Source organism: Strongylocentrotus purpuratus, unplaced genomic scaffold (genome assembly GCF_000002235.5).
Source record: "Strongylocentrotus purpuratus isolate Spur 01 unplaced genomic scaffold, Spur_5.0 spur5_scaffold_5, whole genome shotgun sequence".
NCBI classification, from domain to species: domain Eukaryota; kingdom Metazoa; phylum Echinodermata; class Echinoidea; order Camarodonta; family Strongylocentrotidae; genus Strongylocentrotus; species Strongylocentrotus purpuratus.
Window position 1 is genome coordinate 31626905 of NW_022145611.1, and position 20882 is coordinate 31647786.

At 38.5% G+C, this 20882-nt stretch overlaps 1 protein-coding gene across 1 annotated transcript in view; it reads right to left on the reverse strand.

Annotated features, from left to right (window-relative positions):
- Positions 1 to 20882, reverse strand: part of LOC577442 (neuronal acetylcholine receptor subunit alpha-10) — a 74144-nt gene that overhangs the window by 2763 nt on the left and 50499 nt on the right. The window contains 4 exon segments of the mRNA XM_003726215.3: positions 12193 to 12390; positions 14402 to 14465; positions 14468 to 14563; positions 16855 to 17035. Of these exon segments, the coding sequence (XP_003726263.3) occupies positions 12193 to 12390; positions 14402 to 14465; positions 14468 to 14563; positions 16855 to 17035 (539 nt within the window).

Genomic DNA, 20882 nt, shown 5'->3' on the forward strand with positions numbered 1-20882 from the left:
CATTCCACTTAAAAGACATTGCAAAAATTAATGTTCACAAATGTCTCTATGATCTATGGTAGATATGAAAAAGAGTAGAATAAAAGGTCTTCCATTTGCTCCGCCCACGTAAACACGTAAATTTCATCCCGCATGGAATAGAAGAAGAAGCTGAATCAAATCCATCAAGAAGGCATTGTGACATTCTCAATCCCATCACATATACCCAAGGATATAATATTGGAAAATCTCAGGAAAGTACAGCGCTCCATCCATCCAACATGTTGAAGACATTTTGTCGGAGGATGGAATTATCTACACAGCCTTTATAGATATATAGATAAGAAGAATGTGGAGTATACATTCTGTTGTGGAGACCGTCATGTAAATACCAAGGGTGATTTGAAATGATATAGGACTTTTAATAGGTTCCGGCGTATTATGATAAGATTATTAATTAATTCCATATTAAATTATTAATATTCCGTATCCGTTCGACTCGTTGCATAAAAGCTTCGTAATTCGAATGTATAGCAGAAATGTTTGCACTTCTGAAGATGGCATTTCAGTTCTGGGCCCTGTTTCATAAAGTTTGATATCAATAACAAGTTCCAATAACTGTGACAAGCTACTAAAATCGTGGCATTTCATTGACCGAGAGTGTAATCGTCAGAGAAATTAACCATTTGTTTATTGATAACAAAATTCTGAAACAAGGCCCAGATTCGGGCAAAAAATATTTGGAGGAAAAAAAAATCTCAATTTCCGCCGACATTAAATCTCATACATAGAGAACAAACTGTTCGATTTTGCAACACGAGGGCGCTCACACTTAACTATCTGAGCCGTGATTCACTTCGAATCAAATCGGGTTTTAACGTCTGTATCGTTGTATCATTAATTAATGTGAACTTCAATTAATAATTTCTTGTTAGAAAAAGGCATCTAAATGGGTCATGTATGTTCATCGGATTTGATTCTCAAATTTCTGGGGGAACACTGAAATGTTTTTCTTCATAATTCTTGCCTTTTAATTTAATTTGAAACTCAACAAAAGCCATATCTGACAAATTCTACACAAAGCGTATATAAGCTCTGGTAGGGAAAAGCAGTGTGTTCCCGATGTGGCGACAGTGTAGTTTTAAATGCCATATTAATTCCTCCAATCAAACGCAACAACCGCTCACCAAACACTATACGTCTTCATCAATGGCGCCTGTTAGCGCTGATGTGTAAGAAAATACCCTTCTATACTGCCCCTAACGTCACGATAATGTGACCGTAACAGTGTGGCCATTGACAAGCCGCCTTGAGTGGGTATTTTGATTTAATTAAAGACGATCCTCTGCATATTAAACATATTTGAAGCGCTCAAGAAAGATGCAAGCGCACGTAAAATAACGACAAGGGTCTACCTCTCTTTGAATGTCAATCCACCCACCGTCATTATCTCGCATCCTTCTCCTTCGTTATGCCTTAATCCACCCTGCCCTATCCTAATGATTGGGGCATTCTTGAACTAATACCATAGTTATCACTAGGTCATTCATCAGTCTCAAAGTCTCTTTAGTTAAATCAAATTTGAAATAAGTCTCGTTTTCATATCATGATCATTATTCAGTAGAATTTAGCTTCCTTTCATAGTTTTGTTTTGCATCAGGAGATTTTCTTTGTTTTACTTTTGAGTTTTTTTTTTTTTTTAATTGTATTTTTGGTTTTTTTTTGTGTTAATGTCTGTGTTTTGTTTCTGTCTTTTCCTTTAGCATGTTTATGTAGCTTTTCTTTGTAACCACATTTTGTTTTCCTTTAAAAAATGTGGCATTTCCTGTCACATCTCCCCGTCCTGATTCTGTGTGTCAGTTAATAAGAAAGCTACATGACATCGTATAACCAGTACTGGGAGAGTGTAAGTATAACCCTGCTTCTATACAACCAACACCCATCACACACATAAAAATATAAGTTTAGCTTACTATTGGTCAAAAAGGGGAATTAGTTGAAACCATAATGGATGTCACAGTCGGACTTGCAATAGAATCAGCCTTGGAAATCGTATTTCCTATGTAGTCTTTTCTTTTCTTTTTTTTTTTTTTTTAAATAGAAATTTTTACCTAGGGGAGGGGCGACGTGGCATATTGATGTTTTAGTACACTGCCGTACGTGAGGTTGGAATTCTTTTTCTTCACCATTTTCATGCAACGACTGTGACAATATTATTTATTATCGAAAGATAAAGTTCATATCTTCTAAGATCTTTACTGATCAATATCTAGGATTCTTTATATTGATCAAGAAAGTTCTGAAATGATATAAAACCCTTTCTATCAAGAATGAACCATTATGTCACAATAATTTCATGAAAAGAAGTAAGGAAAACCCCAGCGTTATGGACGACAGCGTACTTACTCTTTTTAACGGTACTATGCGAGGGTCAGTAGGGTATTTTCATAACGCTGTTTAATACCAGTGCGCATCTTTTTTGTTTTAATCGGCGGGGGGTGGATTAGGCATAATATATGTAGATCACTGCATTTTAATTCTGTTTAGTTAACCAAAGCACGCCTAACTAGCTTGTATTCAGCGACTAGACATTAAACATGTGTTTGGCGGAATAAAACGAATGTTCGAGATCTTGAGTACACAATACCTAAAGGTCTATCGGGGGCTCTTGGCTGGTATCATCTAGATTGGCGCCCGGCATTTGAATATTGGAATTCTATTTTTACCGTCTTTTGTTTTTCCTCGAGTAACCATGCCACTTGTAATCGGTTTTCTACTCTCTTCACATTGATTGTCTGCCCCTTCATGTCTATCAGCTATCAGGCAGGATCTACACAGCTCCATTTTGCCCCATCCTCATCCCTCCCTTACCATCTTCTTTATCTTTCCATCTCTGATTCTGTCTTTCTAATTTATACGCGACTGTATTTAGAAATGATGGTGTATTTGTTAATCTGTCTCTTTCCAGTTTCCATCTCTCATCCTCCCTCTTTCTTGTTCCTTTTTTCTCCTCCCACTCTTCCCGTCCCTCTTTCCGCTCACCTTAGTTCAACATCACTATTGCTGTGTTCTTATTCTATATTCAATCATGCTTATCCAATTAAATTTCAGCACTGTACAATCTCCTATGTTTTCTGGTTTAATAAAAGACATAGTCCTGTTACTCAACCATACCCCTTATTATCGTTCTTATCGCTTTTATATCTTTTATCCACCAGTCTCTCCTATTTCTCTCTTTCTCGTGATGTTTTTTGCCATCTCACTATCCCTCCCTACTGACCCCTCCCGTAACCACCCCTGTCTCCAACACCGCCCCCACTATATCATCTTCTCCCCTTTCTCTTCCCGTTTACAAGAGATACCCCTCCTCTCACCTCTCTATCTCCCATCTCTTTGTCCCTCCCTCCTGACCCCCTCAAATCTACCCATTATTAATACACCTTTCCCCGCCTCCTGTCCCAGTCTATCCCTTTCTGCTTCCACCTCCCTCCCCGTATTTGGCAGACACAACACCCTCTAAACTCCCCCTTCTCCCCCACTTCTGACCCTCTCCTCTTATTATCCATTTCTCCATCTCAGCCCTACTCTATCATCTTCTCCATCCGTCACTCCACCTTCCCTTTCTAAAAGAACCAGCTCCCTCTATCTCCCATCTCTTTATCTCTCCCTCCTGATCCCCTCCTCTTAACACCCCTTTCTCCTCCACCGCCCCCCACTCTATCATCTTCTCCTTCCGTCTCTCTTCGCGTTTTTAAAAGACACAGTCCACTGACGAGATGAAAACACTGGATGTTTTCACTGACAATAATCCTCGGAATATTTCTTATGTCTGTTGCTGGCGGCATCTCCAATATTTACAACTCTGGCCCGTCGGCCGCACTTCGTGTTGCAACCCGCATTGCGGTACTGCAATTATTCACTTGCATTCTGCTTTATCCACCTACTTATACCGTATCTTACTCCTGTACTTGCAGGGGTTCGGTATGACGCAGTATTAGGTTTTGCCATTATAAGGAAGACAAACTGTACCCTCTTTCCACAATACACTCCATGCATTTTTTAACCCAATTTCACGGCACAGATTACATCTAATGATGGAATTTAATCGTGTTATTTGTTCAGTATTCTCAAGAAAATAAATCGGCCGCGAATGCAACGCAACACGAATACTCAGTCGTGATGGGGTCGCTTGCAAATGAAAAAGTAATTCGTGCGGCTAAACTGATTTGCCAGGCACATTAAAGTACTCCTCCCTCTTTAAAAACTGAAACAATTTCCTTGATATCTATCAGGACATAAGGGGATTGATTCTTTGGATCAGGCGAGCAAAGCAAAAGTAAACGATTATTCTGGATTCAAGTTACTACACTGAATAGCTCTGGATCATTCTAGCACTAAAACAAAACAAAATTACCAAAACAAAATGGAAACACATTTATATAATTCATTCATCTCTTGACAAAAAAATGTAAATGCACTCCAACGAAGACTGACAAAATTAATTTACAAATGTCACGTTGGTAATAAGAGCATTGTTATTGCATAGAAAGTTGTGATTACACTCAAATCCACAAGTCAAACCCAAGTTCTGTAAATAAGTGATTCTAAATGAGTCAAGTTGCGTTTGATTATTATTCTTAATGCAAGATCCCCTCCGCCTCAGTGCTCTGGACTTCGAAGATGCTGATCGTTTCTTGGTGTGGCATAATTTCATCGCGATTCTTGAGCAACAAATCCGATTTAAGATGGTCTGTACTTTCCCAGTACAATGTGAACATCAACATATTTGTTTAGAGACTTTCCCAACCCCCCCCCCCCCACAAAAGAATCTGATATCGACGAACAAACACACATGCTAACATCCTCTGGGTTGTCCGTATGTACTGAAGCAAAGAGCATGGTCAGGATAAGAATTAGGGTCTATGACATTTACGATGACACGTTAGTTGAATCTGGAAATTGAATGTTCCAAAGAAATAAATTACGCCCGTCAAATCATTTCAAACATAAATACAGATGTCGGCTTCAGCTCTTGATCTGTCTGATGAAATGAAGATATCGTGTTATCAGACTGATTAGGCTGAATGTATTACTTTTAAATAAATAGGATCAACTTCCTATTTCCATCCAAGCTGCCAGTGCAAATTGAGATGACACTTTAGGCTCAGGGGAGTGAACTTCTGTCTGTTGGCGCTGCATCATTCTTGATTATGTCTTCATTCTAAATATCTCCCTGGGGTAAATATTGTCATGGCTGTGAACTGACAGGATCATTTCAGGTCTTCGAGAAGGGCCCCGTGGTCCTGAAAACATTTCTTGTAATATGATATTTCATATTTCTCAGACCACGGCAATGTTCTATGTATATTGCCGATAACTACGATACGCGCGCCTCCGTCTATTGTCCTCCGAGCTCCCGATCCCTTTATGGAAAATTACTTCAAGAAATGAAAGTAATGATTCATGTTATCAAAATAATATCGAGAAGATTTCTCTTCATTTCGCTCTGGGTGAAATACATAATTTTGGTGCACCCTTAACTTGGTAATTGACAGACAAAAAGGATTTTATCCATCATTTCTAATTTAGGAAGAGGATGCTGGAATCCATTACTGATACATGTAATTGAACAGAATAACGGAGTGCAGTAAATCCTTCCGCACAGCAAAAGCGAAAATTAAATTAAGGGATTGTAGGAGAACTGAAAATTGTAAGGCATTTCTCATCACAGTTACATGGCACTTCGTTACATTATTTAGAAAAGAAATAAACGAGAGTACATGTATCGCGTGACCGTGCTAAACATGAGTTTGCTAAACGCTGTTCTTAATTGGAAACTGTGTCCTAGAGTGTTTAGAGCGGGAGCCTGGAATTTATTCCATGCAGATTGAATATCTCCGACTGTAAATATCGTTTAGGGGAAGATCAGAGGGGGAATGGAAGACTTACAACTCCTCGAGCTGGATAAATAATCCCTTTCGACGTCAGGCAAGGAGCGGCTGAAGGTTTAAACTCCTGTGACATTTTCACCGTGTTTTCAAACGCCGCCAGGTTGGGACAACTCGAAGACGTTTACTACGGATGGCAGGACAGGAGAGGAATAAATGAACGATGGGCGGGCGGGCGGGTGGGAGCGAGGGAATAAGAGAAGAGTGAAAGAAAATGAGATATCAAGAGGGAGAGAGAGAGAGAGAGAGAGAGAGAGAGAGAGAGAGAGAGAGAGAGAGAGAGAGATACGGGGAAGGGAGAATGTGATAGGGTATGTAGGTCATGGTGAAAATGAACGATTCATGAAATTGGTTTAATGAAAGAGTGTAGCCTGAGAGTGTAGAGTCAGAGAAGACAAATTATGGGTGTACGAAAAGGGAAACATGAAAATAAAAGAACCTGTTAAAGCGGTCTGACTATGATGACTAAAACAAAATTATGTTGAAAGAAATCGTCACTCTGAACGTGAGCTACAAGGTGAACATATTATAAATATATCAATGCTTTTTTTTTCCTTGCCTCCTGATTTAGGTTGTGAATGATCATTATGAAGAGTATAATCAAAATAATGAGAGATGTAGGCCTATCACCTTTTGTTTGGCGGGAACATGATGTTTTTAAGACGACACACTAACTGACAAAATAAGATGCTAATTCTATTTACCACTTACTATTCATTTGGATATTTTTTTAGGATGATAGAGGGGTTCTTATTCATGAGGAGTCGAAAATTGTCGTACTGGATTCATTTGACATTAAGAAGGTTATTTCTGATTCTTTTATTTCATTGCTATACTTTCTATTAGACCTATTGATAACACGAAACATTCCTGAACATGCTATACACCGAATACGTGTTTTCCTTATATAGAAGATCGCGTAATTACAATTTGATCCATATATACCTAGCTTTCAAAACAATTTAGATTATTCCAAGCCAAGAGGAATAAAAGAAAATACAAGCGAAGATCCCCTTTGCCGCGGTGTGATTAATGCTTCCGATATCGCCTCAAGTGCTCAAACATGCCTCATGATATGAAATGAATCGGATCTACTTCTTCTAATCAATACTTGTCTTTCCAGGGGGTACTCTGATATTTTTGTCATTACGTACCTCTGCAAGGAGAACTTGTCATCGGAGAAGACGAGAAAAATATTCCATTAAAATCTTTGCTCTCGTGTCGAGGCAGTCCTCGAGGCTAAAAAGTCCCTTGAAGGGACAAGGAGTCGATCCGTTTTGATTGAATTTTTGGCGGTAAATGTATTCCTAAAATCCGAAATTATCGATACACTTCGATTGCAGTTTGATGCAAGATTAAGTCCGTGCGTGTGTTTCAGAGAAAGGGAAGGATGACACACTGCAGACCCCATACATGTCATAGAAAAATTGAATCTTTCCATGTCTACAATTACATACTCAACTCTACTGTTCGCATTCATCTGACTTGCTACACGTCATGTATGTTCCTCGACCAACGCCATTCCCAACTTTTGCAATTTACATGTACAATCATATCATGCTTTTCCACATCCATAAATTCTACCCTCGTCTTCCTTTCCCTTTTTGAAAAACAAGTCGAATCAGTAGCGTATCCATCATAATAAGAAGCCGGTGTACGCCCCCTCCCCCGTTTAAAGGCCAAGGAGGGGGCGGGTAGTGGGGGGGGGGGGGGGGGTGGAAACAGTTTGTAAAAGGGTCTTCCGCACGCCATACATTTTGCATACCCAATTTGAATGGATAAGTTTTTAACCCCTAAGTTATCAACTCCTGGATGCGCCACCGCCATTACATGTATGAGACATACCGAACGGATTTGGAAGTGTATTGCAATTAGTTGTCATTATTAGCTATTCACTTTGCTCTTTATCGATTTTCTCCGTACACTGACACGCACAGGCCCCTTGCCCGTGTTATCCAAATGGAAATCTAATGAAGATTTCCACTTCAGCCATTCTCGGTCGTGTAAAATATCTGAAAGGTTTTGAAGAAAAAAAATCGTAACTAATTTATCAACTTTGTGTAAAAATCAACAAAATGTCCTTTACTAATGGTGTGTAATTTAGCATAAGTTTAATTTCATATTTTAGATTTGTTCCTCATCTAATAGTTCCGTAAAAATTTACGACAGCGGACCTCTTAGTTTACCGAAAACCTACGATCCCCTTTTTTTCTTCTTTTAATGCTTTTTCCTTCAGTTTTGCACAGTTTAAAACATGCGCAGTTTTTCACTTCTTTACCAGTTTACACGTTAATGCCAATATATATTAACCTGTTTATACCACTACATTTTCCTTCAAAATAACTCTATGATCAAAACTGGTAAATGTAGGAAAGAAGCATGTTTACAACAAAAGGATTTAAGCATGTCAGCGCTTGACGCATATGTCGTTTTATGGGATCTAGACCAAATGATTTGTATGCGAGACACTGAGAAGCCAGACGAATAAAGGATACATTCGAACTGAAATATCACGTTCATTTGTGAAACCCAGTGAGCTTAAAAGTGCGCCAATATGGCCTGTTACATCCAATTTGTCTGCAGTTATTACCGGGTGATTACTTTTCTCCTACAGACCATCTCAAAACGAATTCCGCCATCGAAACCCAAGACCCACCAACATTTCTACGTCAATATATTTAGGTTACTTCAAATGAATTTTTATATATGACAAATAATTTTCAGGTATATAACCTTTCCGCCAACTAATCAGATTACTTTTTCATTATTTTCACCTAATACATTGAAGAAGAAAAACACGACTGTGTGGCATTTTGTATACGTCTCGTTTTAGAATGCCAATGTGAAGGTATATGTTTATTATTGATACAAAGTTATTTACATATTATTATTATTATTATTGTTATTACTATTGAATTGGCGAAGTACTGTGCTTGAACACAGGATATCGGAAAACAACAACATCAACATCATTTTTTTTTTACGAATCTCTTTACTCTCTATTTTCAATATTAATTTCACCAGAAAATTCTATGACATGAAATATCGACGTACGTAAACTGTTAGAAAGCATTCGTTTTCTTTTCAGCTCAATAGTTTGCGATTTCATTGTGTTTGTTTTTTAGCTGTGTACAATGCGATTTTATTTTTTTGAACGGATTGTAGTATAAAGTACTTGTTTCTTGAGTCTCTTCTACTAGAAAACTAATAATCAACTCATCTATATTACGTTCACCTGACCTATGAAATGATCTTTAGAATATGAATTGTCTTGAATGATGAAATTAATGTTCCTTGTAAAGAAATGACATGGCAATTATTCTCATTTCATTTCATGTTTGTATATCTTTGTATATATGTCTATAAGATAATGATGCTCACTCAATCAACAGACAGGCATAGCTGGATGAGAAATCTTTAGCATATCATTTTTTTAAACATTTTTCATTTTTTACAAAAGAACTTTAAAGAAAAAAATGGTTATGTAGAATAATAATTATGTCATACCAATTTGTTAAGTTTTTTTTCTTCTAGCTATGTGAGATTTTTTGTTATGGAGATTATCCATTTATTTGAATATTTGGAACACTTTTTGGTCCTTATTTCGACTTACATTAGAGATGAATCTTAATGAATTGAATCAAGAACAATGGGTATTGTGAAATAGGTTTTAGTGCCATTATTCCCTCGCCAATATTCTACTCGCCAATGAAGGCTTAACTATATAAAGCAGTTCATGGTCTGACAAAGCTATCATTCTTTAGGCATGGTATTTAGGCATGGTCATTCCAAAAGCGAACGGGGCTTTGTTTATTCGTACAGGCATTTAGTTGTGTACATTGATTGATCGGTGGTATGCCGATGGTCATAATATATATCTTACGAATGCCGAGCTAAAGACAATCATGTGTCGACATGTAGAGCTAGAAAGGTGTTAACATATACCCGTCACCAGAAATTAATGCCTTTTTGGCTCTCAGCAGATGAGATGGCTTTTTACAAAAGAATGCTTTATATTTTAATTCGCTCAGTGCAGTACATTCCTTCACGCTATATTTGGTACCCAATACAACATTACTCACCATCACAATCTTTAAACAATCTTTCAAACAAAAGCTTGGACGAAAACAAAAGACATATGATGCATCAATACACTGGTATCTGAAATGGAGTATTTCAGGAGGAGAGAGACAAAAGGAAATAAATGAGAAATAAGAAGACTACACAAATCTTTTTCTCTTCTCCTTTCCTAATATCTGGGGAAAAGGAAGGGTAGGAAAGGTTAAGAAGTCGTTGCCCTCATCCCTCCTCAATTAATACCGCGAACGCATATCCGACAGGTTTTTAAGATTTGGAATTGGTTCGTTCGTAATCGGCGCCATATTGCATTTCATTCAACGTATCGATGACCTGCGTCCACATCCCTTTTTTTACTTTCTTCCTTTTTTTCTTTCTTTCTCTCTTTCTTTTGCAATTCCCATATTAGTTTTCGTTTCTCGTATAGTATGACAGGTGTGCCCCTCAGCTTTAATTGTATATCAGTGTGTATCTCGGATTACAAATGCCTGGTAGTTGATATTATACGAGCTTAATCGGTTAGATGGGTACATGGTATTATTTTCTAGGTCGTACGGTAAGGGTGGGGGGGGGGGGCTATTTTTGTGTTCGTAATGTAATGGGTTGTCAGAATAAGAGGAAATTAAAACGAATGGTTAGCTTTCAATATTTATCAATTTAAAATACCATAATTCCATCGATTACCCGCAATGTATATTAGCCTGGTATCGTTTCCCGAGTGGTTAAATGTGGGAAGGGGAATAGTTTAGTAATTATGTTTAATGTTATTCGTAAGGTAATTGATTGTTGAAATAAGAGAAATCTTAAATGAATAGATAACTCTCAATCTATCTTGGATTGCAAATACATGATAGTTGATATTGTTTTCTCGGTCGAGGGATGGGGGGGGGGCTTGATAATTGTTGCTTGTTTTGTAATTGGTTGTCAGAATAAGTGAAACTTTAAGCTGATGGCTAACTCTCAAGACATATTTTAGTGCACTTAAATAAAAATGCTCTGTCATGAGGAGAAAACTGAAAAACATAAGCAAATAAAAGGAGATCCATCTAGATGAAGACACGGAAGGAAAGGAGGGAATTTAGATGAAAGAAATAGAATGAAGACGGGTGCAAATTAGAAAGAGAGGGGGAAAAGTATGTATAAAGGGGAAAATGAAGAACAAAACAAAAATTGAATATTGTGGAAATAAGACGCATTGTGCGTGATGTTATGGTACGCCTCAACTTTGGAGAGAAAGATGAAGACAGACACATGAAAGAAGAAGAAGAAGAAGAGAGAGAGAGAGAGAAAGAGAGAGGGGTGATGGAGAGAAAATTAGGTGGTGACAGAGAGAGAGAGAGAGAGAGAGAGAGAGAGAGAAAGTGGTGTAGAGAGACACTGATTGCGAATAGAAATGAATTGACGATAAAAGAGAAGTATGGAGAGGACAGAATGCTTGGTAGATTGACAATAATCAATAGCTAGCATAATGAGTGCTGGAACATGTAATGGTTTGAAGAAGTTCCTCTATATGACGGTAAATTATAGACGAGTATGCGTGGTTGCGAAAAATCAATCCAAACTTTTTTTGCAAAACAAGAAATCATCCGACGAGAACGTTTGAATCAATGAAATCGCACTTTCTTGCACGTATATAGACTGGCTGGCACACTTTTAAAAAAAAGAATGCTTTTTCATATAGGGCAAGAAAATGACCGGAAAAGGTAAACAGATGGATACAAAAAGTGTATGAAATCAAGGTAGTTATTGTTAATGTATATTCTGGCCATAAAGGGCAAGAAAATTACATCAAATGGTATTAAACAGATATAGAATATGAATGTGTACACACAAAAAGGCAATGCAAATCAAACTTGAACAGTATGCACTTAATCGAACGGTTGATCTAATTGCATAATCTATACAACACAGGTTTACATGCAGAAGCGGACTGAGAATTGGGAGTTCCGCCGAAAAGCCGGTCAGTATTTTCTTCTTTAGTTAAGGGGGGGGTCAGTTTTTTATTAGAGGACCGGGTGATCAAACAACGTGTGCTGGTCACACGAATATCCCTGGCCGACGAACATCAGTCCCAGTCCGCCCCTTAGACAAATAGAAAAAGAATTTATCATGGCAATGACCTGTCGTCTGCTAAACCCCGCCCGTGACAGACACGCGATCGCGCACATCGCGCTCCATGCATACTCACCGAGCACGGACGTGGTGTCCCCTATGGGCGGCATGCTATCGGCGACGAGTTGCTGGAAGAGTATCATGGCGAGGAGGTTGCTAATTGCTAAGGTCACCTTCTCACCCGAGTCTGGATGAGACCAGAATGTGAGAGCCATCAACATGGTGAGGAGAACGGACGGGACGACGACCACCTTGGTGAAGAAAGCCGACTCTCCTGTGAAACGCAAGAATGTTTACTTAGGTTTAGATTTGAAATAATGATAAGCATTAATAGTATCGATTGTTTCTCTTATGAGAAGTGTCTTTAGACTTTGTTATGTACTTTCCCGTTCCGAATAATATCATAACTCGTCAAAGCGGCGCTTTTGACACTGTCTATCCACTCCAGGAAAATTATAATTAGATACGGAAGAAAAAGTTCTCAAAAGCTGACACTATTGTAATGTAATTACACGATTTTCCACATTTCCCCTAATTGGTAGAGATAAAGATTAGAGAGATTACCATATGATTTAATTTCCAGTCAAAGCTGCTTTTCTGGTTAGACCGAAAGAAATATCTCCAAAAGAGCAACACAACAGAGAGCCAGAGAGGATTAATCTCAAACCAGTAAATAAATCCATGTACATGTCGAACGAAATATATAAAAATAATAAGAATTAAAAAAAATATATATAAAGAAATCAGTTCTGTATCCTATTTTACTATTATGCATCTTTAGAACTCAAAATGAATGAACTTAAACTATCTTATAAAGTAGAGACGATATTTTTTTATTACATGAAATTTGGCACAGTATTTTTACAAAATGTATTTGCACGACCACGAAGTCGCAAGGTCGTCGATCGTTGTATGGCGTCTTCCCGTGATCCTACAGGGATTTAAACTCAAGTACTAAAGTTCAGATAAATATCAACACAGGAAGAAAATGCCCCTTGAGTAAGCAATAGGCGTGTCTGGAAATAATATGTCCATATCTTGCTTAGATAGCAAGCAACAATGGGCAGTTTGCACAGAGGGCAATGACGTCTCAACAAACAGGAAAATCACGCATTTCCCCTCATATTTCTTTATCTATGTATATTCCGGGTATATATAGTAGTTATTGGAACCACAGGATATGAGTGGTGACTGTGTTAAAACATTCTCTTAAAATTACATCACCAAAATACATATTACTTATCGGATAACTTTATGGTTACTCACTCTACGTTTCGAATTAAGTTCATATCATGCTGATTAACAATGATTATTAAATTTTACCATTTAATGTGTTCATAAATTAGTTTTGTATAATAAGACAAGTTAGTACAAAAATTAGTCCTTTTCAGACTATGTCAGAATGATGATCTCGCGAGGGTTGTTCTTTAATTATCTACGATATATTAACATTCGTCAAAATCAATGTGATATATTTATTTCATGTTAGATGAAGAAGTAAAAAGAACATACATTTCATTGGCGTCATCTAAACACTTTTTACTTCATTATAATCTGAAGAGAGATTTTCAGGTACAATACTTTTTACATTTCTCTATACGAAAGATGAACATGATTACACTGTATTTCCTCATATTAGTGACGGATGCAATAACCATACTTGGCCTCAGGCGCGTACGCAGGGGGGGGGTTTGGGGGGTTAAACCCCCCCCTTTGGAAATTTTTTGTGTGTAAACCCCCCTAAAAATAACCTAAACCCCCCCCCCCTTTTGAATTTTTTTTTTTTTTTTTTTTTTTTTTTTTTTTTAATTATTAAAAAAAAAAAAAAAAAAAAATTATTCCCATGGCCGACCTAAAAAAGGTGACCTTACCCCCCCCCAACGGAGCAAAATGTCAAATTTCCAAATTTCGAGACCAAAAAAAAAAAAAAAAGTGTCCTCTTACCCCCCCCCCCCCCCCCCCCCCCCCCCCCCCCCCCCCCCCCCCCCCCCCCCCCCCCCCCCCCCCCCCCCCCTTATTCAGCGGTCGGCTGAGTCGTTGCGATTTTTTTGGGACCAAAAAAAAAAAAAATGTGTCCTCTTAACCCCCCCCCCCCCCCCCCCCCCCCCGCTTATTCAGCGGCTGGCTGAGTCGTTGCGAAATTTTCGGACCGATTTATAAATGTTAAAACCCCCCCCTTGAAAAAATCCTGCGTACGCGCCTGCTTGGCCTTTAAGGTAAGGACGGGAATAACAGGAATAACATTCTTGAAACCTCTTGTTTGCATATTTTTCTTGACGACTTACTTCGGAGTCGGAGCGTGTATTTAATTTCCGTAAAGTTGTGCGGGCAGCAGACGTAGAACGGGCGAAGGTTTATGGCGGTAAACGATTCGAGCGTCCAAACTCCGTTTTTGGCAATATATCGTCTGAGGTGTCATCGGGGACTTCAAAGGTGTGTAATTCAACCTGTACGACAACAGTAGAGAAGAGTCAATTGAATTTGAGAGGGGGGGGGAGAAAGATTTCACCGTGAACATTTTGCAAATAAAACAGGAAAAGAAATCCAAGATGTAAGTGAGAAGAGTTTTTTATGAATCGCATACGGATTCGGAATTATTTGGCAACGAATGTAATCCATCTAACTTACACCATGAGTATACTGTACTCTTGAGGAGTTTCTGAGAGAGTTGTTGAGAATTGTTGGCTTTTGAAAAGCTCTTGTTGAGATTGATGAAATAGAATTGGTATTTTCTTTTCTTCAAATAGATATATGAAGTTTTAAAAAAGGTCATCGTGTCTACGGTAACCATAAACCAGTAATCACAAAAAGTGAAAAAAAAGGGAGGGAAAAAAAACGAGGTTAGGACTGAGTTAAAGACATATATAACGAATATAAGAGCAAAAGAGAGCGAGAAAGAGAGAAACTTTTATAAAAAGAGGGTTCACGGAAAGCGTTAGAATTGTATCAGTGTTCAGACATGTGTTTACATCTGCTATAGTATTCTGAAATTCCCCTTAAATACCAGTATGATATAAGTTTTATGCAAATTGATTGCTGTTTTATGGCATTTTATAAGCTGGACTGTATTCCAGCTTACAAAACGATAATCATGCTTTTTGACGAATGAATTCCCTCATTCAGGATCTCAGGCATTCAGATGACGATTTCTAGTAAGTACATTATAGTCCTTATCCTATCTTAACATGTCCTCCGTTCTTATCTTAACATGTCCACCAATGGATGAAAAATTAAATCCTTAAGAAACAAAAACAAAATATATTGGCGTTATAAGCCCCTTAAATATCGGGAAAAAACATTGCAAAATTTATAAATCAGATTTGTCACGGATGCATAATACCGCTGAGGAAACTACGGGGAGAGACACACGAACTACACATCCGTGCCCGTTCTTCCTCCTGAACCCATTTATGTCTCCTCTGTCTATGCGTATGTCTAGGACTCTCTTTCTTTCCCCTTCTTTCTTTCTCTTTCTAATGTCAACTCTTTCTTTTTCTCCCCTCTTCTCTCTCTCTCTCTCTCTGTCCGTACTATCGACGCTCGTTGTGGATGGTCGATAAAGTCCGTATTGAATCAGACATGTACTTGTCGAATGAGAGGGGCTTAAACCCCTTGCCCTTCACTCCCCTTCTCCAGACAGACAGACAGGTCGTCATCCATCTCCCCTAGTCAAACCATGGTCAGTAGAGCCTTAAAGGAGACATTAATGCATCCGGGTTAGGAGTCTCATGACCTCACTTCTTGGCTCCCCCAATACCCAACCCATTACATTAATGCTCTCAAGTTATGCTCAGACGCGATTCTTTCCGGCTATAGCACTTGAACTGAGCTTCAGATTACCTCACGCTTCCAACATTTGAATCATTCATATGGGGGCACTCTTAACCCAATCTTAACTCTATATCTTAGCACCCTCTTGTCAGGGCCAACCGGTATGTACATTTTGGGTCTAGGTCTTGAGCCTTTGATATGGTATCACTCTAAAGAAACCCTTCATTTAGGTCCTTTTTATGCCAAATAAGGATATCTTACATCTTCCGAGGGGGTCCTGAGACGATAGGGTTAATAGCAAAATGTTATCAACGGGTAGGCTTCAGGATAACATTTCTGATGGAGGTAGAGTTTCGTAAAGATGCAAAACGATGCTTGGAACCTGTCTTCATTTTTCTCCAGGACGGACGTGCTAAATTTTGTTTAAGTTTCAGGACAACATTTTTGGTGGAGATAAGATTTCGTTATGGAACAAAATGACACTTTTTTTTAGTTTTCCCTCAACGAAGAAAAATAAGCAACACAGGTGAAGATCACAAATTCTTAAGCTGATGATTTCCTTTCCAGCTACTTTCTAATGATTTTGTACGGATAGTGTCTGAAATTCAAAATGTTCCCGCTATAAAACATCATCATACCTGTGTCGAAGTAGACCCCTTGCGAACGTGTTATGTTTTTCAATTTCGGGAAGGAAAATGCTGCTTACACATTTCGTAAAACACAAAAAGAATATAATTGAGTTGCCAATTTGTGTTATGATATTTAACATTTTGAAAATTTAATAATAATAATATCTTTGCCGCATTTTACCAAACTATCCCAAGGTGTTTCGCTCATTTTTCCCCTTCTGATTTGATTCAGATCACCTTGGTATCAAGTGAAATTGCCCTGTCCCTTCGTTCAGCAGGATATAAAGACTTTGTAGATTGCAAAAGGGCACTTAAGTATGATAAAACGAATATCTTACCATCGTGACGTCAGCACTCCATGCTCCAAATGTGAGATCACAAAGCTGTATGTCGAAGGGAAAATAGCGAACGTCCACTTTACAGGTGCTCGTCAAGATTGCGGGAAAATGCCAGTCACAAGTTCCATTGTACAGACAGAGGACATACGTCTCTTGGTAGCTGATGAACTCCTTGCTACAACTATGAGAATAACAAGATAAAAGAACAAACAAAAACATTTCACAATTTTTTACCGTATTTTAAACTGAACAGAACAAAATGTACATTGTTTTTTTCCAGGAAATCTTGCAAAATTAATCGATACAATAGTATATAGTTTCATTAAAACTGTATAATAATGGTCACTAGTATGAATAATCAGTGTATGTATTTCACTTTTTTAATAAATTTCTCTAATAGCAAGGGGGGGCAGAAATAACAAAAGAATACTATAAGGGTCCTTTGTTAGCTAACACTTGCACACAAAACATCCATGAAATAGAAAACGTATTTTTGATAATATATATATATATATATATATATATATATATATATAAGATACATTAGTTTGAGCCCCAGTTGAATGAAATTCTTTATAATGGAAAGAGAAATTTCGTCATTACAGAAAGAAAGTCACGTTAGTAGAAAAGGGGGAATCAAACATTTCAATAATGTTCGCTTTCAAATCCCTTGCGTGATAAGGATGATACACAGTCGATGATTTGAAATCCATTTAAAATACCTTGAGTACACTGTAAGCCCTACCCTTTATAACATACTGGATCCGCCCCTTTTGACCTGCACGTATTTTATATGATAATCCTGTTTACATCGATGTTATGGTAGAGTATAAAGTCCATCAATATTCAATTTTACTTTCTATATCGTCTTAAAGTAGACTGTAATTCCAATCAGTCTGTCAATCTCTGCCATATTGAAGTGAAGGAGATCAAAAATTGTTTACCAAGTGATTTATGGTTGAGGAATAAGTTTTTCAACCCACTTTATTCAAATCTAGGTTAAGACCACTCAAGTCAGCACTCGGAGAGAGAAAAGAGAGCAACAAATCTTTATGAATTGAGCCAATTTCTGTCCAAGATAGAAACAAAGAAATGATGTCATCGACAATTTCCATCCCCTGTTTAGAAAGCAAACACAATAAGGTGTTGCATTTCTCGACAGGCAATTTAAAATGTCGAAGATTTGTTTTTTGTCAGCATAAGAGGAGGGTAGCGACATGATTTGAGGTTTTCTTGTAGCTTAACACGTTCGTGGGTATATTCTGTTGACAGACAATCTAAAGTGGAGCCTAGTAACCGGTCATTCTTGCATGCGAGCTGTCATAAATGCGTATCTTTTGTAGCGACGTTTAACAGCGCTTGGGTGAATCGCTTTTTAACAAGAAGTGCTGCAAGCGTTCGGTTGCATTAAATAAAAGTATGAAGCTGAGCACGGCTTGAAATGTCACTAGAATTGGGCCATGTTTTATATAATTTATCAAATGATCATGTAAAGGACGAAGTAATACTATTCTCTGGATAGGCACGGCAGGGATGCTGCAACAATATAGGTTCAATGACACATGTTATCATGGGATAGGGAATGTTCCACCGCAGGATAAGGGGATCAAGTGAGATAGTCGGCTTTGTGTTGCTATGAGGCAATGATCTTTTTTCTCACGCAGGGTTTCAGGTGACTCTGCCAGAAATAGATGTAATTCAATGCCATTCTGTCACATAATTGTTCACGTAATACAGCTCTCCTCAGTCTTTTGGAAACCTATCCCGAGGGGTATGTGTCTGAATCGAATGAGCATTCGAAATAATCATGACTTGTGTTTCATACATCGCGAGTGAAAAATGAAAACTAACTTAAGACGACCCAATAAGTTATACATTATAAGCGCAAAGCATTCCAAGTTTTCCGGCCTCGTGTATAAATCTGTTTGATGGATTGCTATTTCACAGGAATTCTAATGTTCATTAGTTTATATACATGTATAATGATTGATATTATCACTTTAATGGTAAATTTCCATAGGCAATTGTAAATATGCGTGTGTTTGTGCGTGTGTGCCTTATATAATTAGTACACGTCTTCAGAAAAATTACGAGTCACTGTAGAAGCCATAAAAAGTCGCATGATTTACATCAATCCAATATAGGTGCCATTGAAGACTTCTTGATTTACATTTATGTTTCTTTTTCGCTCTTTATCCGTAATTATATCATGACATGTACGAGGGGAATGAGAAGTTTAATAAAATATTATTATGTTATGGTATTCTGCACGGTCCATTTTGATTGATGACATAGTATCTAATCAAAAGTCTACTAAGGTTCAGAGAGAATGAGGAAGAGGAGAGGGAGGGAGAGAGGGGTGGGGGAAAAGAGAGAGAGAGAAAGAGAAAGAGAGGGAGAGAGAGAGAGAGAGGGAGAGAGAGGGAGAGAGAGAGAGGGAGAGAGAGAGAGAGTCGGTCGAAAAGGGAAAAAGGAATTAATTTATCGAAGAGGCGACACGGACTATCTGTTAAAGGCAAAACAAAGAAAAGACCCAGCATATTATGAGGATATAGATAAAGTAAAAACACACAGATAAACTAGATTGCCTTTGTCGACGGAAAGAGGGAATGGGAGAAAGAAAATGGAAAAGAAAGCGAGCGTAGAATCGTTTCAGAGAGTCAAGGAGAACGGACTGAGGAGAAAGAAAGATGAAGACAGAAGATGGTAATCTGTAAAAACGTCGCATTTCCGCAAGACTCCCGAATATCGAGACCGGCTTTCTACCATTTCCAAACTGCACATCCGTACTTTTTCTTTTTACACTATCTTCCTGTGATGCACGGGGCTAGATTTATCACATGATATTGAATATCAAGACCCCAGAGTTGGTGTGTAACAACTGTCACCTGGGGAATGCCGTTGTTTTCTGTCTATACATGGGATAAACGAATTCTCAAATTCTTCTTCTTTTTATCTCGGGGTCTCGTTTGATCAATCAACAGGATTTGGACCTACCTCGAGATGGATGTTGTACTCCAGGTAGATGTTGAAACAAGGTGATGTTGATGCAGGCGAGGGATGGCGATGGGGTCGTGGTGGTGTAGGTGGTGGTGGTGATGGGGATAGAGAGGTCAGTGAGAGAGTGCAACTAGAATTGCGATATCTTCCTATCCGTTCCGAGGAGAGGGGAAAGAGGAGTATCCACCAGGTGCCGATTTTGAAGGAAACCAAATGGACTCATTAGGCCCACACATCCGAAATACCATTTTGTAAAATCGTTTTTTTTTTTTTTTTTGGCTGCCATTTAAATAGATTAGAAACTCCAATAAAATGTTTGCTCATACCGATTGGGTGAGTAGCGTGCATGTACGAGTACGACATGTCGCTACTCTGCGTGCGATCGCACAGAAGCGAGGAGAAGAATCAGGTGACGAAAAAACAGTCATTGTACCGAAGATTCGATTTACACTGCAAGAATCGGTGAAATTTCGGCAGGTGCTGTGCAATCTCGTCCTGGTTCGAGTGCTATAAAAACCCAGCGCGTTCTTCCTAATTGATGCTCGACCACATCACGTTGTCACACGTTCCTAGTAAGATCGAAGTACGGCAATTTCGTTCATACTACGGCAATTCCGTTCGTAGTACATCCATCTTGTTTTAAGTACATTGTCACTCCGTCTAATTGCAGGACGGGGGAAATTTTGAACAGGCTCAAAGTTCTAAAGCACCCATTCCTTCCAAGCCAGTCCGAGCCCGTCCATGAAGTTCTTAAAAAGATAGTTGCTAATACGTTCACTCCGTTTGCACACAGTTTGAGCCCGTTTGGCAACATTTTCTAGAACGTAGTGAGAACTAGTTTGGTGTGATGGGGGCTTGACTTGAATGTCCTGATCTGCAAAGCGTGAAGCGTTGAAGTGGAACGGGAATGAGGAATGGTGAGAACGTGCTGGGTTTTTTAGCTCCCGAGCGAGGACGGGATTGCACACGCTCTGGGAGCACGTTCGAACGCACTAAAAACTAGATGAGGATTAGTTGTACTGTCTCTG